The sequence below is a fragment of the Brassica napus genome, chromosome C6 (genome assembly GCF_020379485.1).
Source record: "Brassica napus cultivar Da-Ae chromosome C6, Da-Ae, whole genome shotgun sequence".
Lineage (NCBI taxonomy): Eukaryota > Viridiplantae > Streptophyta > Magnoliopsida > Brassicales > Brassicaceae > Brassica > Brassica napus.
In genome coordinates, this window is record NC_063449.1 from 45,221,205 (window position 1) to 45,243,174 (window position 21,970).

General features: G+C 39.5%; 7 protein-coding genes and 1 non-coding gene across 16 annotated transcripts; 2 read left to right on the forward strand and 6 right to left on the reverse strand.

Moving 5' to 3' along the window:
- Positions 1–2,354: 2,354 nt before the first annotated feature.
- Positions 2,355–4,737, forward strand: LOC106403154 (F-box/kelch-repeat protein At1g74510-like). 2 transcript variants are annotated; one of them, XM_022705192.2, is made up of 3 exons: positions 2,355–2,642; positions 2,758–2,794; positions 3,286–4,737. In XM_022705192.2, exon 3 carries the CDS (start codon positions 3,298–3,300, stop codon positions 4,555–4,557), a length of 1,260 nt encoding a protein of 419 aa, XP_022560913.2. In that variant the 5' UTR covers positions 2,355–2,642; positions 2,758–2,794; positions 3,286–3,297; the 3' UTR covers positions 4,558–4,737. The 2 variants fall into 2 exon arrangements, with proteins under 2 accessions (XP_022560913.2, XP_013699451.2); XM_013843997.3 differs by having other exon boundaries at positions 2,356–2,794.
- On the reverse strand, positions 4,706–5,857 carry LOC106403155 (HVA22-like protein a). The gene is made up of 5 exons (XM_013843998.3): positions 5,697–5,857; positions 5,518–5,544; positions 5,291–5,413; positions 4,976–5,219; positions 4,706–4,882 (listed from the first exon to the last, which is right to left on the reverse strand). The coding sequence occupies exons 1-5, from the start codon at positions 5,756–5,758 to the stop codon at positions 4,799–4,801; spliced, it is 540 nt and encodes a 179-aa protein (XP_013699452.2). The 5' UTR covers positions 5,759–5,857; the 3' UTR covers positions 4,706–4,798.
- Positions 5,699–8,573, reverse strand: LOC106404585. Of its 8 annotated transcripts, none has more exons than XM_048761439.1 (11): positions 8,352–8,573; positions 7,601–7,767; positions 7,417–7,485; positions 7,285–7,325; positions 7,114–7,202; positions 6,915–7,028; positions 6,764–6,841; positions 6,606–6,671; positions 6,449–6,523; positions 6,297–6,368; positions 5,699–5,867 (listed from the first exon to the last, which is right to left on the reverse strand). In XM_048761439.1, exons 1-11 carry the CDS (start codon positions 8,556–8,558, stop codon positions 5,826–5,828), a joined length of 1,020 nt encoding a protein of 339 aa, XP_048617396.1. In that variant the 5' UTR covers positions 8,559–8,573; the 3' UTR covers positions 5,699–5,825. The 8 variants fall into 8 exon arrangements, with proteins under 8 accessions (XP_048617396.1, XP_048617395.1, XP_048617401.1 ...); XM_048761438.1 differs by having other exon boundaries at positions 6,449–6,526; XM_048761444.1 differs by having other exon boundaries at positions 7,421–7,485; positions 8,352–8,564.
- Positions 8,574–9,468: 895 nt separating this feature from the next.
- Positions 9,469–9,549, reverse strand: TRNAL-AAG. The gene has a single exon. It is a non-coding gene; the product is annotated as a tRNA-Leu (tRNA).
- A 29-nt stretch (positions 9,550–9,578) lies between these two features.
- Positions 9,579–13,687, forward strand: LOC106404447 (putative pentatricopeptide repeat-containing protein At1g74580). The gene is made up of 2 exons (XM_048761448.1): positions 9,579–12,366; positions 12,693–13,687. The coding sequence occupies exon 1, from the start codon at positions 9,812–9,814 to the stop codon at positions 12,104–12,106; it is 2,295 nt and encodes a 764-aa protein (XP_048617405.1). The 5' UTR covers positions 9,579–9,811; the 3' UTR covers positions 12,107–12,366; positions 12,693–13,687.
- Positions 12,373–13,460, reverse strand: LOC106404471 (glutathione S-transferase U10-like). Its single transcript, XM_048761450.1, has 2 exons — positions 13,137–13,460; positions 12,373–13,053 (listed from the first exon to the last, which is right to left on the reverse strand). Exons 1-2 carry the CDS (start codon positions 13,458–13,460, stop codon positions 12,679–12,681), a joined length of 699 nt encoding a protein of 232 aa, XP_048617407.1. The 3' UTR covers positions 12,373–12,678.
- Positions 13,688–14,428: 741 nt separating the features above from the next.
- LOC106404463 (glutathione S-transferase U10-like) lies at positions 14,429–15,522 on the reverse strand. The gene is made up of 2 exons (XM_048761449.1): positions 15,019–15,522; positions 14,429–14,946 (listed from the first exon to the last, which is right to left on the reverse strand). Exons 1-2 carry the CDS (start codon positions 15,340–15,342, stop codon positions 14,572–14,574), a joined length of 699 nt encoding a protein of 232 aa, XP_048617406.1. The 5' UTR covers positions 15,343–15,522; the 3' UTR covers positions 14,429–14,571.
- A 205-nt stretch (positions 15,523–15,727) lies between these two features.
- On the reverse strand, positions 15,728–18,657 carry LOC125589143 (pentatricopeptide repeat-containing protein At1g74600, chloroplastic-like). The gene has a single exon (XM_048761446.1). It carries the CDS (start codon positions 18,490–18,492, stop codon positions 15,793–15,795), a length of 2,700 nt encoding a protein of 899 aa, XP_048617403.1. The 5' UTR covers positions 18,493–18,657; the 3' UTR covers positions 15,728–15,792.
- Positions 18,658–21,970: the final 3,313 nt, after the last annotated feature.

A 21,970-nucleotide genomic window follows, 5' to 3' on the forward strand; every position in this document is an offset into this window, starting at 1 on the left:
TAACTTTCTCGAAAAGGCTATATACCTCCTGGCTCTTGCACATTCCAATTAGTTACCATTCTTAATAAACAGCCAAAGTTAAGACAGTATATAGGTTGCTGGTTTTAACGTGTCTCATCTAATTAAACAACACAAATCAAAACTTGGTCTCTCTACGTCATGCAGATTCGTTTTCTATGTTACAACTTGGTACTTAAACCTAAGTTGTCAACATTTTAATATTAATATGATCGACAACGTCCACTATCGCATAAGCTTCATCCTTTTACAATTTGCAATTTTTTAGATTAACCTTAAATCAATAATTAATCTCCTTGATTATGTTTAATGATTGTAATTAGCGTCAGAAATCTTTTCATTGATCCCACTGGCCAGGAGATCAAAATAAAAGAGTTTAAAAGCTAAGCAGTTGCATGAGGTTCCACGATGCTAATCTATAGTTTCGTTCTAGTAAAAAAAACAAGATTGTCGCACATTGTATTACATAAACTAGTGTATATTGAAAAAAAAACTAGTGTATACTTTAAAAATTGGAAGTGTGGTCCGAAAATTAGTGGTAGGTCAAATAATATAGCATAGTAATTTTCTTCGATACATAAAAAAAGAGAAAAGATACCATACCTTGTAGAATATTCTCAGTTAACCACATAGTATTGAATTGAAGCTATTGCAACCTTCTCTAGACTTCAAATTCAGTGGAAATAAAGTAAAACGCTACTAGTGATATTACTAATAGGTCTATAATTGATTTACATTCATAATATTTTCATGAACCAAAAAAAAAAAATTTACAGCGAAACTTGATGTGTTAATAAACGGCCTAACAGCCTAAAACAAACCCGGCCCATTAGTAGAAGTAAGCAGGCTAGCTCACAAATGGGCTTCACGACCTGGGTTAGTTCCAATCCAATATTACTGGGGCTATGTTAGTTTCGCCATTTGTATAATCTTATTCAAATGGTTCATTCCGATTTTTGGGACTGTTTATTCGTCCATCCAGATAGTTCATCTAGATGAATCATCTAAATGAATTTTATGTTTGTTTTTTTATTTTTATTTCCATTCAAATGAGTTTTGTAAACAAATTACCAAAATACTTTTGTCTTGATTTAATCATATGTTAAACTTTACTATAATAATAACTTCTAATAAACAAAAAATTTGATAAACATGTATTTGAAAAAAAAAACTTTAGAGTTTCAAACTAAAAGAGTAGTAATAATAAACCGACTGTAACTTCGGTCTTGGCGGAAAACAATTTTTTTCGGTTTTGACAGAAAACGAGATTTTTCGGTTTTGACGGGAAAACGAGATTTTTTGGTTTTGGCGGAAAAATACAATTTTTGGTATTGGCGAGAAAACATGTTATCTAGTTTTGGTGGGAAAACACATTTTTGCGGTTTTGGCGGGAAACCGAAATTTTTGGTTTTGGCGGGAAAACACGTTTTTCGGTTTTGGTTGGAAAACAAGATTTTTCGGTTTTGGCCAGAAAACGACAATTTTCGGTTTTGACGAGAAAACACATTTTACGATTTTGGCGTGAAAACGCGTTTTGTAGTTTTGGCATGAAAACGCGCTTTTTCGGGTTTCGCGGAAAATGCGTTTTGGCGGGAAAATATGATTTTTCGGGTTTCGCAGAAAATGTGTTTTGGCGGAAAAAATATGTTTTTGCGGTTTTCACAAGAATCAGTTTTGGCGGGAAATGCATTTTGATGAGAAAACGCATTTTCGATTTTGAGGGGGGGGGGAACACGTTCCAGCGGGAAAACATGTTTTGTGGTTTTGGCGGGAAAACGTGTTTTTGTGTTTTGGGGAAAAAATGTGTGTTTGGTGTTTTGGCGTGAAAACGCGTTTTTGTGATTTTGGCATGAAAACACGTTTTTGTGATTTTGGCATGAAAACACGTTTTGCAATTTTGGCGGGAAAACACGTTTTTGCAATTTTGTGCGGAAATGCATTTTTAGGGTTTTGGCGTGAAAATTTTGATTTTAGGTTTTCGCGGGAGAATGCGTTTTTATGGTTTTGTCAGTCTTCGTGTATGACAAAATGATATTATGTTTATGTTTGTAATTTGTGAATTAAATCAGGGACATAATAGACATTATACTATATTGAATGATTCATCTTCATCCAAATGGTCTAAATTGGATCAGTTGAATAGACTTTAAAATTAAGCCTAAATTTTCGGAAGTCATCCGGATGATCCATCCAGATGAGTTGCACGTTTAGTGTCTAAACGAACAAAACTCTCATTTCCATCCGGAGAAACAAACAAGTCCTAAATCAATGACACCCTTCGTCGGAAGCAGAAACATGTGCACGCGCGAGAGCTAAGAATTGGCCGTTAACTCACATTTTGCCAATAGCTAACTAGCCTTTACCCTCTCCTTGTTGTCTTGGTATTAAATAAAAATAGTAAAAAAATACAAATTCTTCAGCTTCATTCTTTTGATTTTATAATGTATAAAATCACTCCACTGGTTCATTCATTCGTGTATCCTTTTGTAACACCCCCTCAAAAAATGTAAATCACAGCTCATATATGATACCAATTCAGCTCAAACGTGCCCGGAATGAGTCGATGATGGATTATCATCCATAGCGTTGATCCAAAAAAAAAAAAAAAAACAAAACACAACTCAGTTGAGTTTGATTGATTCTGTCGGAAAATTTTCGTGATTCTATATGTGTCTGATTGTTGAAATCATCGGTAATCTAAAGTGGGTTTTATCTGGATTTATGTTTTTTTTATTGCAGATCTTCAAACCGAGTTTGATTGATTTTGCAATTACTGGTGAGCTTTGATTGAATTATACTCTTTTTCTAAAGTTTACTTCTTTTTATTGATTTAGTATCCAATATGAGATTATCCTGAAATTTTATTGGATGTTCCGTCGAACCGGTGGTTTCTTTGTGTTCTGTCTCTTTTTAGTGGTGAATTGCTTTTTGATCTGATCGTGTTGAGATTTTTAAACCAACGAAAAGCTTTGTTCTATGGATTATAATGATTTGATTTGCTGAGATGTTAAGATCATTTTCATAGGAAAGTTGCTGACTTTTAACTTATCCCCCAAAGAATGATGTCAGAGCTAATCTCTCATTGGTCCCAACGTTACTATCATCTCTGCTATTAAATCTAGTTTCTTTGGATCATTTTGATACATAGTTATCAAATTTTAAAAAAAACACATGACTTTGGAGTGTCATTATCAATGTTGTCTTTCTCTCCTCTTTTTTGTTTCTTGGGTGATTGATTTTTATTTATTTCTTTGATTGTTTTCTTAGCGTTGTTCCATCATGTTAGAGACTCCGAACTATCTCGTCTCAAGAGACTTACCATCTTCATGTGCGGAAGAGATCAAGTCGATATATAACGCACACTACATGCTTCAGCTTTACTTGAAGAAGCGCTTGTTAGACAATGATGATACTCATGGTCAGCAAGGTGGTGGTGATCAGCAGAGTTCACCAGTAACTCTACTCGACCAAAACGCGCTTCTCAACTGCTTAGCTCACTGCTCCTTATCAGATTTCAAATCCATCGCCTCAACGAGCAAAACCTTCCGCTCGCTCATCAAGGACAGCGAGCTGTACAGGCTGAGACGAGCGAAGGGCATCGTGGAGCATTGGATCTACTTCTCCTGCAGGCTCCTTGAATGGGAAGCATATGATCCAAACGGAGACAGATGGCTACGTGTACCCAAAATGACGTTCAACGAATGTTTCATGTGTTCTGACAAAGAATCTCTCGCTGTCGGCACAGAGCTTCTCGTCTTCGGTAAAGAGATTACGTCTCATGTGATATACAAGTACAGCATCTTGACCAACACGTGGACGTCTGGGATGCAAATGAACACTCCTAGGTGCTTGTTTGGATCAGCGAGTCTAGGCGAGGTGGCGGTTATAGCCGGAGGATGTGACCCGAGTTGGAGGATACTGAGCTCCGCGGAGGTTTATAACTCGGAGACAGGGGAGTGGACTGTCATACCGAGCATGAACAAGGCGAGGAAGATGTGTTCGAGCGTGTTCATGGACGGGAACTATTACGTTATTGGAGGGATCGGAGAGGGAAACTCTGAGATGCTTATGTGTGGTGAAGTGTATGATTTAAAGAAGATGACGTGGAGTTTGATACCTAATATGTTACCGGAGAGAAGCAACGGAGGAGGAGGAGGAGGAGGAGGTCAGGGAAAGGAGACTTCCTCCTCCTCCGCAATGGCGGCTTCAGCTGCGCCGCCGCTTGTAGCGGTTGTGAAAGATGAGCTTTATGCTGCGAGCTATGAGCAGCAGGAGGTGAGGAGATATGATAAAGGGTGTAACGTGTGGAATAAAGTTGGGAACTTGCCGGAGAGAGCTTCTTCGATGAACGGTTGGGGGATGGCGTTTAGGGCTTGTGGGGATAAGTTGGTGGTGGTTGGAGGGCCTAGGACACTGGGAGGAGGGTTTGTAGAGATCAATGCTTGTGTCCCAAGGGATGGTGAGTCTCTATATTGGAGAGTTCTTGCTTCAAAGCCATCAGGAAGCTTTGTGTATAATTGTGCAGTTATGGGATGTTGATGAAGACTTGAGAGCCAAGCTATTGACTTGTTTATTAGGGTTCTTACATGTTGTTTTCAACAGTTTTCTGTTGATGATTGGGGTCAAGAGAGTTTATGTTCTCTTCATTGTCTTTGTGGGTTATTGTTGTTCAGATAGAACCGGGAACTGAACAAGTTTCAATAAAGTTTATTTATAAACTTCTTTTACAAAGAAGCAAAACAAACATCTAAGACATGAAACTTGCTTCACAAGTCTAGTATTAAAAGCTTTTGTAGTTCCCTTGGTACTGATACTCTTCACCATACATGGTCTCAGGCTGTTTATATCTTTTTGATTTATCAGACTGCAAGGGAACAAAGCAACATTTTAAGTAAAGAACAATGACATTTTAGGAAGGAGACACGTTAAGGAGAGAGAGAGAGAGAGAGAGCATTACTCGGCTTAAGATCTTCTGGAAAGCATCAGGTCCATTCTCTGCAATGTACTTCTCAGCAGCTGTTAGCATATCATCTGGCTTTCTGAAGATATCCATCTTCTTTGGCACATACCAAATGTTAATGCTCTGTGGGTTAACAAACACAGGTCTCACAAAGTGTTCGTAGACATAAGCAGCGCCGCTGAAGTATGGAATCACAAGCCAGCAAGTCAAGATCAGCTTTGCGAATGACCATATCGGTACCCTGTTTAGACAAGAGCACTGTCAGCAAAAAAAGAAGTTGTTGAAGTCACTTGTTTCAATCATTTTCACTACCATTCGATGAGTTTGGCGAAGGTGAGCTCGAAGAGTGCAAGTAAGGAGTAAAGGACCCAGTAAGTGAGCCATTGTTTGTCATCAGCGTGAGACTGAGTTTCAATTGCTCTGACTGAAGCATGTCTAGCCAGCCATTGAAACGTTACAAAGAATGAAGAAAACACATTAGATCAAAGCTGAAAACACACAAAGTAAAGCTTTTGCTCAAGAGAGATGGATCCACTTACAGTGGATAAACGAGACTAACAACAGGCCTGCAACAAGAGACTGCGATTAGTAATCACTCAAACTAGACAAAGATTGGAACTTCAAACATGAGTTATGTCTAGAAACAGAAACTTAAAGGAAGGAGATTTAGAGGTAAGGAAACAAACTTTGAGAAGGAGAGACTAGATTAGAACATTACCCAGCAAGAACATCAAAGTTCCTCAAAAGAACCTTGATGAAATTTCCAGCTCCAGATCCCATTCTCTCAAAGCTTGATTTAGCTCTGAATCTGAGTCTTACTCCACTAAAACACACTACCCACAGGAGATCAAGATGAAGAAAGAGAGACGAGAATAATTGTGTGATAGACCTGTTGAAAGTTGTTAACTTTTTAATGGCGAAAAAAGACAGAGGTCAAGCTTTCAGGAATAATCAAAGCTTTTTGGAAAGTTGCCAAAAAGAAATACGAAATTAACCATTTGAGAGATTGACACACAAGAAACCAAAAAAGTTGAAATATGTTTTTCATTTTTTTGAAACACTAGTTGCAATATGTAAAATTCTATAATTTTGATGCAGTGTATGTAGATGGTTTCACTTGAATATAATAGTTTTCTTGACTAAAAAGTAAAAAGTAATGTGAAACTAATGTGCCAGAAGCTGAAGAATATATACACATGAACAACATAATGGTTTTGATGTTAAAAGATACCATCTTACTCAAAAAAGAAGAAGTAAAAACAGAATCCGGTAAGAAAAAATATTAGCTCTTTGAGCAGCCAAGTGGGAACGATCGAACCTTCATTCTCCCTCCCAAAGCAAGCGCCAGAAGATCGAACTCTTCTACATACCATAGCTCTGATACTAATGCCTATATCAATGTAAGAGATTTATCAATTCTTGTTTAAGCATCTACAGTCAAGAAAGCTTCTGCTTTAATGAGATTTTTACCTTGAACCCTCGGATTTGGTTGTTTAGCTTTGTGACCAGTTCGTGAAGAACCTGGAGATGGTCGCCAGAACCAGCCTGCTACATAAGCAACAATCACTAAGTCAAGTCAGCCTTGCTAATTAATTCAGCAAGGAAACAAAAACAAAAGGAAACTTGCCTCAGTTGGAGATATAGGAGGACCAAGCAGCCTTGCTAACGATGTATGGAGAATTGCCGCATCGTACTGAAACACAAATCAACTCAAGTATCAGACCAGTGGTTCCTCTTGTCCATGAGAGATGAAATTGTATATGTAGTTCATGATATAAATATTACAAGTTGCTTCTCCGGTGCACGTGGAAGCACGGATCTTAGTTTTGAACGAATAGTTATGGGATCATCTCCAGAATTAACCTGGGGGAAAGATAACACAGGCTATAAAGATGACTCGGTTGTTGAGGCAAAAGTTGAAAGAAACAAAAATTACCTTCCAGCATCCAAGAAGAACACCTGTTGAGGTTAAGAGAACTCTATCCAATACAATCTCCAAAGGGCAGAGCTTGTTAGCAACAGCTTTAACAGCAGCTGCTTCTGCTTCAACCTGATCACAGCAAAGAACAATCTCAGCGACTAGGATCTTCACAAGGTTAAAGTTCCTGCTAGAAAATCAAAGTGAAAAAGAAGACCTCATCTTCGGTAGCTGGAACAGAGACAATGTGATGAGACGCATGGAACATGCTGAAGTGGTACATGTTAGAGTCTTGATACCAGATGGCTGATAAACATAAAACACAAAATCATATATCTGCTACTTAGTTTTCCAAAATGTGTTGAAAAGAAAATTGTGGGAGGCTTACTGTTTTCAAAGTAAGGGCTGAACACACTCTTCACGACTTCCCTGCAATACATATAAGGAGACCTTTCACTCAGCAGCAAAAGATTTGGATTTGAGGAAAGGAGGAAAGGAGGAAAGGAGGAAAGATACACACTCACGAGACAGGGACAGAGTAATCTGTGCTGAGATGTAACACATTAGCTCGCACAGGCGGGTTTGCAACCTATACACACAAGTAAACTAAACATTTTATAGAATCAACTTATACGGTACATTTAGCTATATCGAGCTGCATATACATTAGAATAATGGTTTGAAGTAAAGATGCTACAATCTACCTTGAGGACAGGTGATATAATTCCATCCTTGAGTGTGAAGAGATCTGAAAGTGACAATGACTGAGATGTCTCGCCTTGTTTAAGGAACATCGGACCATTTTCCTGTAAATCCCGTTCCATTTTATCATACAGCCTCGTGCTTTGTTCCGCATAGGTGACAATAGGATCTGAAATACAATAACAGCCCAAATGATTATCACCATGAATATCTAGCAACAAAAATAAACGACCTTCCAACTAACTATCTACTTGAGATAAATTAACAAAACACATAACAAAGGTACCAGATCTCAAAAATCAAGCATTGGTCTTAGAACAGATATTCACTCTGACACGTTCTCGAAACATACACTTGGTTTCAGTAAACAAGAAACATGTTGAGTGTTAGGGTAAAGAGATAAAGAATGGTGATTTTAAGTACCCATTAGATCTCTAAAACATAAAGTTGGGGTCAAGAAACAGAGACATTTCTTTGTATATAATATACAAAAAACTAGTTATTTATGTTTGATGCTGGTGACTTTTTTCTGTTAGCAAGTCGACATGGATTTTCAATTTAAGACTAGTATAAACACAAACACAAGGCAACTCATCTGGTTAGAGAAAGAGTTTTTAACTAACTAACTAACTAATCAGATCGTGTAATAATAAATAAAATCAAAATATCATCGAAATCATCTGAGGATATAAAAAGGTGTTTAATTTCGAATATTAAACGACATTTTACAAAATTTAAATACATTGATTTTACCTGATGATGATGATGATGACGACGATGAAGTGGATGGTGAGTTTCGGAGACCCATTTGGAAGAGAGAGTAGAAGATAGTGAGAGAGATTGTCCAGAATAACACAACGGTTCTCCAGTTCTTTGACCTAGTTGAAGACGTCGTCGCTGTCGCCATTTCCAATTTTGTTCATTCATCTCCCAGAAACTCCATTTTTCTATTTTCATCATTTTCGGCCATTATCATCGTTAACAGGCCTGGCGTGGGCTTTTTCACTCAACTTAACGTTTTTAAGAAAATATTTTAAAGTCCATTATTATAGTTTATACAAAAAGTTGTTTTTTTTTTGTAAATTGTGAATACCACTGAAAAACATATATCCTAACACCGATTTATTACTTTTACAAATTATGTGAAAGAGTTCCAAAAACAAATTATGTGAAATATTACTTCACTGATTTTACTATCGAAAATTATTTTTTTCACAACGAAAATAAAATGTTGAACTTTGTTACGTGACGACAAAGCCTCTAGCTTCGTAAAGGTTAGAGGCATGCCTACACTATATCGAAAAAGTCATTCCTTTGAAGGCCTCGATTAATATGATTTTTTATCGTACTCCAAAATTTAAAATAATTTCTAGTTTAATGGTTTAGATTTATTTTTTTTATAAAAACTTTTACCAACTCACCTTCTGAATCCATGTATTTTTTCTATATAACATAATATAGTATATTCACGTGATAAATTTATTCTTTTACAATATTAGATTTGTGTATTTGGTGAAGATGATATATCGAATTAAAATTGTTTTCATTATAGCCGTAAATAAATTTATTTCTAAAACTTGCATTGGGTCTCTAAAACCCTTAGCACTGCATAGCGGCACTACTGATGAAGGCTACTATAGGATTAAGATGATTTTAAGTTAAACGACATAAAATAGATAAATTATCACTGAGGAACATGGTTGATGAAATGGTCCACTGTCTTTTTTTTTTTTTTTTTCTCGTATGTATAATTTACTTTATGACCACCACTCCACCAGCAAATTATCTGAGAAAATATCTACAAGGAGATTATTGCTGTAAGAAATGGAATAATACGTGAAAAACAAAAAAAAGAAGAGAAAAAAGGAAATGTTGACAGTGGGATTTGAACCCACGCCCTTTCGGACCAGAACCTTAATCTGGCGCCTTAGACCAACTCGGCCATATCAACTTGTTGTTCAACAGAGACACAACAAAACCTAACTCTTTTTTCTTTGCTCTCCCGTCTCCCTTGAGTACCCGTTGAAGGTCCGTCATAGAAGCAGTGCTTATGAACATTCTTTTACATTCCATCGATTGTAATTTGCTTTCTTCATCCCAATCGATACAAAACCAAATGCAATCCTGTTTTCAAATCCCTCAATCTATCTCCTCCTAAACGAAAGTTTCCTGCTTTTAGGGATTATTTTCGTTAGCTTACCAATCTCCTCCTAATGAACCCTCCGCCTCTGCTTCCACGTCACGTAGCCGCGGTTATAAAATGCCAGAGGGATCCAATGAAAGCGTTACAGATCTTCAACTCGATGAAAAAGGAGGAAACTTTCAAGCACACTCTATCCACCTACCGCAGCGTGATCGAAAAGCTCGGCCTTTTCGGTAAATTCGACGCCATGGAGCAGGTTTTAGTGGATCTGCGGCGGAACATCGGCAACCATATGCTCGAAGGTGTCTACGTCGGTGTAATGAAAAGCTACGGTAAGAGAGGGAGAGTTCAAGAAGCTGTGAATGTCTTCGAAAGGATGGATTTTTACGACTGTGAGCCGACTGTTTTCTCTTATAACGCTATCATGAGTGTGTTGGTTGATGGTGGGTACTTTGATCAAGCTCACAAGGTGTATATGAGGATGAGGGACAGAGGGATAACGCCTGATGTGTACTCGTTTACCATTAGGATGAAGTCGTTTTGTAAAACGGGTCGGCCTCACGCTGCGTTGAGGCTTCTTGGTAACATGTCTTCTCAGGGGTGTGAGGTGAGTGTGGTTGCGTATTGCACGGTGGTTGGTGGGTTTTATGAGGAGAGTTTGAAGGTGGAGGCGTTTGAGCTGTTTGGGAAGATGCTTGGAGCAAATGTTTCTCTTTGCGTTAGTGCGTTTAATAAGGTTATGCACGTTCTTTGCAAGAAGGGAGATGTTGAGGAGTGTGAGAAGCTGTTGGAGAAAGTTATCAAGAGAGGCGTGTTACCGAATCTGTTTACTTATAATTTTTATATTCTGGGGCTTTGTCAGAGAGGTGAGGTTGATGCTGCTGTTCGTACGGTGGGTTGTATGATAGATCATGGACCAAAGCCTGATGTTGTCACGTATAACAATCTGATATGTGGTTTATGCAAGAGTGCTAAGTTTCAGGAGGCGGAGTTTTACTTAGGGAAGATGGTGAATCAAGGGCTTGAGCCTGATGGTTTTACCTATAACACGTTAATAGCTGGCTATTGTAAAAGCGGAACGGTGCAGCTTGCGGAAAAGATTCTAGGTGACGCTGTTTTCGACGGGTTTGCGCCTGATGAGTTTACATACCGCTCATTGATTGAAGGACTGTGTCACGAAGGCGAAACGAACCGTGCTTTAGCCTTGTTTAACGAGGCTTTGGGGAAGGGTATAAAGCCTAATGTGATTCTTTACAACACGCTGATCAAAGGGTTGTCTAAGCATGGTTTGATCCTGGAGGCTGCTCAGTTAGCGACTGAGATGTCTGAGAAGGGTTTGGTCCCCGAGGTGCAGACTTTTAACATACTGGTGAATGGATTGTGCAAGATGGGATGTGTTAATGATGCTGATGGTCTTGTGAAAGTCATGATCTCCAAAGGGTACTTTCCTGACGTTTTCACGTTCAATATCTTGATTCATGGTTACTCTACAGAGCTGAAAATGGAAAAGGCGCTTGAGATGTTGGATGTTATGATAGACAATGGCGTTGTTCCTGACGTGTATACTTACAACTCTTTGCTGAATGGTCTCTGCAAGACGTCTAAGTACGAAGACGTGATGGAGACGTATAAAACGATGGTGGAGAAAGGTTGTGGTCCTAACGTATTCACGTTTAATATACTTCTGGAGAGTCTGTGCAGATACAAGAAACTAGATGAAGCCTTGGGGTTGCTGGAGGAGATGAAAACGAAGAGTGTGGATCCAGACGCGGTTACGTTTGGAACTTTAATCGACGGGTTCTGCAAAAACGGAGACTTGGATGGAGCATACAAGTTGTTACGGAAGATGGAAGAGGTTTATAAGGTCTCAAGCTCAACGGCGACGTATAACATCATCATACGCGCTTTCACTGAGAAGTTAAATGTTACTACGGCGGAAAAGCTTTTCCAAGAGATGGTTGATCGCTGTCTTGTGCCTGATGGATACACGTACCGGGTTATGGTTGATGGTTATTGCAAAACGGGGAATGTTGAGTTGGGGTACAGGTTTTTGCTGAAGATGATGGAAGATGGGTTTGTTCCATCGCTCACAACGCTTGGGCGTGTGATAAACTGTCTCTGTGTAGAGGATAGAGTTTATGAGGCTGCTGGTATTATCCATCGGATGGTCGGGAAAGGACTGGTACCTGAGGCTGTGAACACTATTTTCGATGTTGATAAAAGGGAGGTGGCTGCTCCTAAGCTTGTCTTGGAGGATCTGTTGAAGAAGGGGTGTATTACGTATTATGCTTACGAACTTCTTTTTGATGGGCTTAGAGATAAAAGGCTACGCAAGAAAAAGGGTTTCACAGTTGTAGCCATATGAATCTGATGCAGTGGCTTACCTGACATCTGGTTGTTTAGAGAACCATTGAGCCATTTCTGGAGAAGATGGTAACTCAACCACTGGGCTAAGTAGCTAATGGCCCAAGTTGACTTCAGTTTTATTTTTGGTTCTGTTGCATTACTCTAATGGATACTCTGAGAAAGAAGTTATCTGCTTTGGTTCCATTTCTTCTTTCCCTTTATGGTGATGCTTGGCACCAGTGTGAAAGAAGCTGTAGTGACTGTGAGAAGCTGCACGAGGTATGTGTAAAATTTCTGATACTAGACCCTTTTTGTAATGAGTGATTAGTTGGTTAAATCTTTATGGAGTAGAGCTTATATAACTAAAATGAAAAACAAAAGTATAACATCAATGTGTTTTAAGTGGCAATTGAGCATGGAGATACAACAAACGCTTTATTTAGTTTCACTCTCATACATTAGTAGCTGCTATAAGTCCAAAATGGATGTCTCAGTGAATTATTTTTACTTTCAAACCGTAATCTAAATCTTATTCTTAATCTATTATCCTCTGGGACATTTAAATCACTGACCAACAATATATTGATCCCATTACGCGTTTGCAGCCTGCTGGAGATGCTCTTGTCTATATTTCTGGAGAAAGGTCACCAACCTATCATGTGGCACTTCAACTTCTTTGATCACAGGCAGCTGTTGCAGCTGCTCTATCCAGTTGTATAAAGTTGGAGTGTTCACTGGATCAATGATCTCTACACCTATTGCTTCATGGAAAACTTTGTGGACTCCAAAACTAGCGATGATAATGATGTCCAAAAGCCCTACATCATCATTCCCTCTGATGATTTTATTGGGGAAGTGTTTCTTGAGTCCCTCTTCAAGAACTTCGAATCTCTCTCTAGCCACTTCCACAGACCTTGTTGCAGCTTCGCCCTTTTGGTACAGTACTCGAGCCATGACGTCAAACACCTGCAACAAGAAAAAAACAGTCATTTCCTACATATACCATATCAGTGTATAGGACTATCTGATGAGATATCAAGGGGAAGCACATGTTGGTTGATGTAGCTGATCCAGAATCGAACCTGGGCCCTTTCATAAGGGTCCTCTGGGTAGAAACGTGGAGAGCTCATCCACGTTTCATCGATATAGTCAAGAATCACTTGTGACTCAGCCACTGGTTTACCATCATGGACAAGAAGAGGAATCTTCTTGTGAACAGGGTTGAGCTGAATGAGCGTCTCGGTCTTGTTCTTTAGATCTTCTTCTACATACTCGTAGGATATACCCTTGAGTTTAAGGGCTATTTCGACCCTCTTTGAGTATGTGCTTGCCCACATCCCATGTAATATCACTTTGCTCTTCTGTTCCTCCATCCTCTCTCAAATCTTCTTGGGGATTATGATTTGTGCTTCCTTTGTCAAACTCTATTATAGAGATTTAAGACAAGAGCATGTCTACTTGGGACATTGTTGTCTTCGTTCACCAAGCATATAGTGGCTTTATTTTATGTTTTGTTCAAAGTTTTGACTGAGAAACTTCCAATAGATAGGACCTTAAGGATTTGTTTATTTCATTGTTATCACTTTATCTTCAAGATTGATGGAACAGAGCAAAGAGTTAAATATTGAATTATTGTGGACTGTATTGCCGCCCAAGAAAATGAAAATCATTAACAACTTTTGGACCAACTTTGACAAATGAATCACCAAAAGCTGACAAAGTTAAACCTTGCAGCTTTGAAATGCATCACCAAAGCTTAAAAGTCAGAGAGAACTCCACCCTGGTTCCTTCTCTACAACTTTTCCTTTCATCAGCTTCCGAGTTTCCTCCACTTCTTCCCATTCACCAACCTCTGCAAGGATGTTTGAGAGTGAAACATATGCTCCCGACTTCAACATCCTCGTGAAGTCTGCAAGCAGCAAGCAATGTCCCCCAGACCAAAGCGTCTGCTTTAATACGCATATTGTTGATAAAGCTCTCAGCTTCTCAAAGTGGTTTGAGTTTGTTTGATTTGAGCCATTCCTGCAAAAGATGGTAACTCAACCACTGGGCTAAGTAGCTAATAATGCCCCCTCTCTGATCTCTTAAACATGAGATCGAGTAAATGCAGCACTCTCCTGGATAGTCTGAGAAAGAAGCTATATGCTTTCATTCCTTTACTTCTTTCCCTTTATGGTTTTTCAAGATGGAATTGAACATGGACGCAAATCGTTTTCAAATTAACATCCAATTCACCAGTGTGAAAGAAGCTGCACAAGGTATGTGAATGAGTACTATACCCTTTTTATTATAGTGATCGAGTATAACAACAAATGAAAAATGTATAAACAAATCGAGCATGGAGATAACCACAAACGTTTTATTTAGTTTCATTCTCATACATTAGTAGCTGCCATAAGTCCTTTAATGACTGTCTCAGAGAATTATTCTCTTACTTTCAAACGGTAATCTAACTCTTATTCTTAATCTATTATATTGATCCCATTAGGCGTTTGCACCATGCTGGAGATGCTCTTCTCTACACTTCTGGAGAAAGGTCACCAACCTATCATGTGGCACTTCGACTTCTTTGATCACAGGCAGCTGTTGCAGCTGCTCTGTCCAGTTGTATAAAGTTGGAGTGTTCACTGGATCGATTATCTCTACACCTATTGCTTCATGAACAGCTTTGTAGACTCCAAAACTAGCGATGATAATGATGTCCAAAAGCCCTACATCATCATTCCCTCTGATGGTTTTATTGGGGAAGTGTTTCTTGAGTCCCTCTTCAAGAACTTCGAATCTCTCTCTAGCCTCTTCCACAGACTTTGCTTGAGCTTCACCCTCTTGCAGCATCACTCGACCCATGACCTCAAACACCTTGCAACAAGAAACAGTCATTTCCTACAAGAACCATATCAATCTGATGAGAGAATAGATCCGGGAAAATACCTGCTGGTTTATGTAGCTGACCCAGAACCGAACCTGAGCCCTTTCATAAGGATCCTCTGGGTAGAAACGAGGAGAGTTCTTCCAGGTTTCATCGATATAGGCAAGAATCACTTGTGTATCAGCCACTGGATTACCATCATGGACAAGAAGAGGAATCTTCTTGAGAACAGGGTTGAGTTGAATCAGAGACTCTGTCTTGTTCTTTAGATCTTCTTCAACGTACTCGTAGGATATACCCTTGAGTTTAAGGGCGATCTCGACCCTCTTGGAGTATGTGCTTGCCCACATCCCATGTAATATCACTTTGCTCTTCTTTTCCTCCATCCCCTCTCTTTATCAATTCTTTAAATCATATGAAACCCTTATATAGGGATACAACTTTGTAGAAAAAAAAAAAACTCTTAAACTAATATAAAAAAGGAAAACTTCAAAACCAATTATTAAATAAAAAATTATCAAAATTCATAATGTAAAATATTATAATCTATCTAACCATAGTCACATATCATCTTCTTGTGGATTATGATTTGTGCTTCCTTTCTCAAACTCTTTATAGAAATTTTTTTTTGAATGAACTTTTTATAGAAATTTAAGATAAGAGTTTTGACTTTGGATTTGAATTTTTCCAGTAGATAGGATCTGCAAACTTTTAAATTGAGGGTGGGTTTATTTCATAGTTATCACTTTTATCTTCAAGATGGATGGAACAAGTGCAAAGAGTTTAATATTGAATTATCTTGGACTGTGTTCAAATGCATGACCAAAGCTTACATGTCAGAGAGAACTCCACCCTGGTTCCTTCTCTACACCTTTTCCTTTCATCAACTTTCGAGTCTCCTCCACTTCTTCCCATTCACCAACCTCTGCAAGTATATTCGAGAGTGAAACATACGCTCCAGCGTCTGACGGCTCTAGCTCTATAGCCTTTTTAGCAGCTAGCTTCCCGAGTTCAACATCCTCGTGAAGTCTGCAAGCAGCAAGCAATGTTCCCCAGACCAAAGCATCTGCTTTAATAGGCATAGTCTTGATAAAACTCTCAGCTTCTCTAAGTCTTCCTGACCTCCCAAAAGCATCGACCATGCAGGCATAATGGCGGTTCTCAGGTTCGATACCGTAGCCTTTTACCATCGAGTTTAGATGGATATAGGCTTCGTCGACCAAACCACCATGACTACAAGCGGATAAGACTCCTACAAATGTCACTTTATCAGGCTTGATTCCTTTTTCCTTCATGAGATTAAACACTTGTAAAGCTTCAGCGCCCTTTCCATGTTGCGCAAAACTTGCAATCAGAGCAGTCCATGCGATTAAATCCGGGCCATTGATCTGGTTGAATGCTTTACAACAATCCTCAATGCTTCCAAATTTTGAATACATAGTAAGTAGTGAACTCCCCATGGAAGGCTCTGTGCACAATCCAATCTTTGTGACGTAGGCATGAACCTGAGCTCCTAGAGATGATGCCTCTGAGAGAGCAGCGGCTTTAAGAATGGAGGAAACTGCAAAGGAGTCCATGGTAAAACCAGACATGACCATATCACGAAACAGGAAGAAGCCATCCTGGACTAATCCGTGCTGTGAGTATCCTGAGATTAACGAGGAACACGAAACTGGATCCATTTCAGGGAGCCTATCATAGACCTGTCTAGCTAACTTTAGTGAGCCGCATTTTGAATAGGTGTTTACTAGTGCAGAACCAAGAGGCATCCCTTTGTCAATACCAGCTCTTAACGCGTACCCATGTATTTCTTTACTTCTTGGCAGAGAAGGAAGAGAAGCGCACACAGTTAGAACAGCGGAGAGAGTACTCTCATCAGGACTTGTCCCATCAGACAACATCTCACCGAATAGTCCAATAGCTTCCTTAAGATGACCGTACTCATTGTAACCAGAGATCATAGAAGCCCAGCAAGCATTGTCTTTAACAGGTATCTCCCGGAATAAACTAAAAGACTCTTCCAAACTACCGCACTTGGAGTACATTGTGAAAAGAGAGCTTCCAACAGTGAGATCAAGGACCAACCCACTTTTAAGAATGTAACTATGAATCTGCTTAGCTAAACTCAGACTATCTAATACACTTAACAAACTGCATACACTATACTCATCGGGTCTCAAACCCTCTTGAAGCATTCTAGTAAAAAGTCTTATTGCTTTACCAGGCTTCTTATTCTGCGAAAATGAAGAGACCATCACGTTTACAACATTTGCCCTCTGAGCATCCTTCAGATTCTTGAAAACTTTTTCAGAGAGATGAATATCTCCTCTCTTTGAGTACATACTAATCAAGGAAGCAGCCACTGAAGAATCTACATAGAATTCACTCTTTAAGACCCAAGCATGGACCTGGCTTGCTTCAGAGACCATAAAAGGCCCTCCACAAGCAGAAACTACACTGGTCACAGTACATCTGCTAATCTCAACACCTGAACGTATCATTTCCTTGAATATTCCAAGAGCGGAGATCACATCGTTACTCTTTGTGAAACCAGACAGCATAACTGTCCAAGAGACAACACTAGGGTTGGGAATACGGGAGAACACTTCCCTAGCTTCAGTCATATGCCCAAACTTGGCATACAAATCAACAATCGCAGTGTTTACAAACACATCTTCTGCTCCGCTTTTGATCACCCGAGCTTGAACCGCTTTCCCGAACCTAAGCTTCTCAAGGGAAGCACACGCAGCCAAAACAGTGGAATATGTATAACTATCAGGTCTCTGAAACCCACCACACATCTCATAGAAAAGATCAAAAACAGCATCACAATCTTGATTTCTAAGCGCTCCTGCTATCATAGTGTTCCAACAATACACATTAGGAGATATAATCTCACTGAACACCTTATAAGCATCATGAAATCTGAGACTTTTAGAGAAGGAGTCAATTAAAGCCGATTGAACAACTTCACACAAGAAAAAACCCATCTTTACTGCATGACAAAAGACAAGCTCACTTAACAGAGGAGCCTGTAACGCAGTACAAGCCGACAGCACAGACCCATAACTTCTCTCATTCGCCTCCAAACCCAAGAAATGCATCTTAGAGAAAAACCTCCACGACTCTTCAAACAGTTTACACTGTCTATAACCAGAGATCATGATATTACAAGAGATAACATCTGGTTGAGGAATTGTGTCGAACAGCTTAGCTGCATCAGCCATGGAACCCGACTTCGAGTACCAGCTAAGCAATGATTTCGTAAGGAAAGCATCGAACGGCAAGAGGTATCGTCTGAGCAAGTGGCCCTGTAGGATTCTGGTTGTTTGGAGCGTACAAAGGCTTGAGCTTGATTGATGATCGTTGAAGAAGTGAAAAGGGTTAAAAGGAGTTGAAAAGGTACAATCTTTGGTGGAAAGGAGAGATGGGTTTCGGAGATTGGTAATGGAAGAGAGTAGTCTGTAAGCAGAGGAGGAAGAAGAAAAAGGTGAGATTTTTAAAAGGTTTAAGCTTTCGTTCGCTAGACAATTCATTATCAGGTCATTGAGTTTAAAACTAAGGTGCAAGAGAAGAAGCGAGACAAGGTGAATGACATTTTCCAAAACACAAGTCTAAGGCGCCAGGTTTAAGGTACTGGTCCGAAAGGGCATGGGTTCAAATCTCATTTTAACATTTCTTTTAAATTTTCCCATCTTTCTAGTTTGTTTTTCTTTCTCCGGTAGAAATGTGAGCCTGATCTGCCCCGTACAAGGGCAAAAAGTGTGGGCTGGCTTAAATTAACTTTTGAAAACAAAGATAACCATTTTTTTCCTAGAATATAAACACTTTGCTAATTTTATTAAGATGTTTATTTATTCACATTTTATTCATTTTAGGAAAGTAGAACTATGAGTTGATCAACTCGTATCTATTGAAAAAAACAAATATTTATGCAAACATTTTATTTTATTTGTTTATAAAGTTAACTATATATAATAAAACCATCATTTTTTTTTTACTTAAATAAAACCATCATCTTTCTCTTATGACGATAGTCAACAAGATCACCATGGATTCTACTCACTTAAGAGTTCATTCTCTCTTATTGTGACATCCTGACCCAGCATAGCTGAAATGGTCGGCGATATCATGACACTTGTCTCCAGCCACTAGGCCGAAACAATGTGTCTTTAGGATCCCAGGACGTCTTTGACAAAAACCCACCAATATGAGCCGAACCTGAAATGAAAAGGGAAGAAAGAGGGGTGAGCATTTCGACAAAAGCTCAGTGAGGGAAGCTCTAGGAGCCCCAAAATCAATCACCAATAATCATCACACAACATAGCATAAGTATCTAACTTAAACATCCAGTAAGGCAAAAGCAGTCAACAAGAAACGAGGATAAACCCCGGCGGTGCCAACAATGAGACCACGCCACCTAAATCGGTACCCGCGTTCCTCATGTTGTCGCGCGAGAACTTTCATGTTGCGTTGTCTCCACGACATCACGCTGTCTCACGCCTTCACGCAATCAAGTTACCGACACCGGTTCACGCTTGATCCGCCACCATGTTCATACGTTCCACGTTGTCTCCACGACATAACGCTTCTACGTTACTTTATTTACAGGCACACCGTATGCCCGCTCCAGCGATGAATCATGCCAACTCAAACGATTGCCACATGACCCAACAAGAAACGATGTAACGCCCGAGATATACATATATGTCATTCCACCACGTTACACCGGCACACATAGGCCTTAAGCCTTTCCCTAACTCAATACATCTCCCAAATATATAAATATCAACCTCATATACAATAACCCCAATCAATACAATCATCACATTCAATCCTCAAACATCATCCAACCATATTTTAACAACCTTAGCAATAAATCTATGTCTTTCACACATCAAGCATCAAGATATTTATATATATATATATATATATATATATATTAATAGATCTATAGAAAGTAACAAGTTTGGATGAATGATCAACTTAGACACTTCTACCATGATGAGATAATGATAGAAGGAGATAGAGATTGCAACAAGCCCTCACCTTGGCCTTAGATCTGAAAATGGAAAAGAGAGTAGAACCAGATCCGAAGCTTATGGATTTTCACGAACCAGATCTACAACAAAAAGAATTGGTGCTACCACCAAAGAATCTGGGATGAGAGATCCAAGATAAAAGAGAACAAAGAGATGGAGGAAATGAGAACTAGGGTTCCTTACCTCACCAGTGACCAGATTTAGAAAGAAGACAAGGAGAGATCTGGACATAGAAGTGGATCGGTTCATCGGGGATTTCCAATGGCTTGGCTCCAGCCTTCAGCAAACGGCGAACACCAAGGAGCGAGAGAGAGACGCAGGCGAGAGAGAAGGAGAGAAAAGAAAAGAGAAACCTTGACGGCTAGGGTTTTCAGATCTCTCTGGAACTCTGCAAGGCTTCGCTCTGATTTCTAATGGGAGGGAAGAGAAGGAGGAGGCTCCTTTTTATAAGAAAAGAAGAGGAACCCCTAGGGTTTACTACACGGGCCAGAAAAGATGGATAAAAGCTAATGGGCTTTGGTCTAAATCAAGTTAATAATCAAGAAAAGTAAAACCATTCCGGTTTGGGAGAACCGGGATGTGACAACTCTACCCCACTTAACTGGGAATTCCGAATTCCGAACGGAGCAAGGGGAAAACTCAACCATTAAGTAAGAGATTAGGAACTTGTTCAATTCATATTGGTTTGAGTCGAGACTGACCCTCTAGGTTAGGACTAGAGAGTCTTTCCTGGGCTCTGATACCACTTGTGACACCCTGACCCAGCATAGCTGAAATGGTTGGCGATATCATGACACTTGTCTCCAGCCACTAGGCCGAAATAATGTGTCTTTAGGATCCCAGGACGTCTTTGACAAAAATCCACCAATATGAGCCGAACCTGAAATGAAAAGGGAAGAAGGAGGGGTGAGCATTTCGACAAAAGCTCAGTGAGGGAAGCTCTAGGAGCCCCAAAATCAATCACCAATAATCATCACACAACATAGCATAAGTATCTAACTTAAACATACAGTAAAGCAAAAGCAATCAACAAGAAATGAGGATAAACCCCGGCGGTGCCAACAATGAGACCACACCACCTAAATCGGTACCTGCGTTCCTCATGTTGTCGCGCGAGAACTTTCATGTTGCGTTGTCTCCACGACATCACGCTGTCTCACGCCTTCACACAATCAAGTTACCGACACCGGTTCACGCTTGATCCGCCACCATGTTCATACGTTCCACGTTGTCTCCACGACATAACGCTTCTACGTTACTTTATTTACAGGCACGCCGTATGCCCGCTCCAGCGATGAATCATGCCAACTCAAATGATTGCCACATGACCCAACAAGAAACGATGTAACGCCCGAGACATACATATATGTCATTCCACCACGTTACACCGGCACACATAGGCCTTAAGCCTTTCCCTAACTCAATACATCTCCCAAATATATAAATATCAACCTCATATACAATAACCCCAATCAATACAATCATCACATTCAATCCTCAAACATCATCCAACCATATTTTAACAACCTTAGCAATAAATCTATGTCTTTCACACATCAATCATCAAGATATTTATATATATATATATATTAATAGATCTATAGAAAGTAACAAGTATGGATGAATGATCAACTTAGACACTTCTACCATGATGAGATAATGATAGAAGGAGATAGAGATTGCAACAAGCCCTCACCTTGGTCTTAGATCTGAGAATGGAAAAGAGAGTAGAACCAAATCCGAAGCTTATTGATTTCCACGAACCAGATCTACAACAAAAAGAATTGGTGCTACCACCAAAGAATCCGGGATGAGAGATCCAAGATAAAAGAGAACAAAGAGATGGAGGAAACGAGAACTAGGGTTCCTTACCTCACCAGTGACCAGATTTAGAAAGAAGACAAGGAGAGATCTGGACATAAAAGTGGATCGGTTCATCGGGGATCTCCAATGGCTTGGCTCCAGCCTTCAG

Bases quoted from the DNA above. Each gene is read 5' to 3' on its own strand.
- LOC106403154 (XM_022705192.2), top strand. From the start codon at position 3,298: ATGTTAGAGACTCCGAACTATCTCGTCTCAAGAGACTTACCATCTTCA.
- LOC106403155 (XM_013843998.3), bottom strand. From the start codon at position 5,758: ATGGGATCTGGAGCTGGAAATTTCATCAAGGTTCTTTTGAGGAACTTT. The intron at 5,414-5,517 runs GTAAGTGGATCC...ATGGCTGGCTAG, and splicing joins GTTAGTCTCGTTTATCCACT to ACATGCTTCAGTCAGAGCAA. The intron at 4,883-4,975 runs GTAATGCTCTCT...GTTCCCTTGCAG, and splicing joins TCCAGAAGATCTTAAGCCGA to TCTGATAAATCAAAAAGATA.
- LOC106404585 (XM_048761438.1), bottom strand. From the start codon at position 8,558: ATGATGAAAATAGAAAAATGGAGTTTCTGGGAGATGAATGAACAAAAT. The intron at 6,672-6,763 runs GTAATATTTATA...TTTGTGTTTCAG, and splicing joins GTGCACCGGAGAAGCAACTT to TACGATGCGGCAATTCTCCA. The intron at 6,369-6,448 runs GTAAAAATCTCA...ACATTGATATAG, and splicing joins ACCAAATCCGAGGGTTCAAG to GCATTAGTATCAGAGCTATG.
- LOC106404447 (XM_048761448.1), top strand. From the start codon at position 9,812: ATGAACCCTCCGCCTCTGCTTCCACGTCACGTAGCCGCGGTTATAAAA.
- LOC106404471 (XM_048761450.1), bottom strand. From the start codon at position 13,460: ATGGAGGAACAGAAGAGCAAAGTGATATTACATGGGATGTGGGCAAGC. The intron at 13,054-13,136 runs GTGCTTCCCCTT...TTCTTGTTGCAG, and splicing joins TCAGCTACATCAACCAACAT to GTGTTTGACGTCATGGCTCG.
- LOC106404463 (XM_048761449.1), bottom strand. From the start codon at position 15,342: ATGGAGGAAAAGAAGAGCAAAGTGATATTACATGGGATGTGGGCAAGC. The intron at 14,947-15,018 runs GTATTTTCCCGG...TCTTGTTGCAAG, and splicing joins TCAGCTACATAAACCAGCAG to GTGTTTGAGGTCATGGGTCG.
- LOC125589143 (XM_048761446.1), bottom strand. From the start codon at position 18,492: ATGAATTGTCTAGCGAACGAAAGCTTAAACCTTTTAAAAATCTCACCT.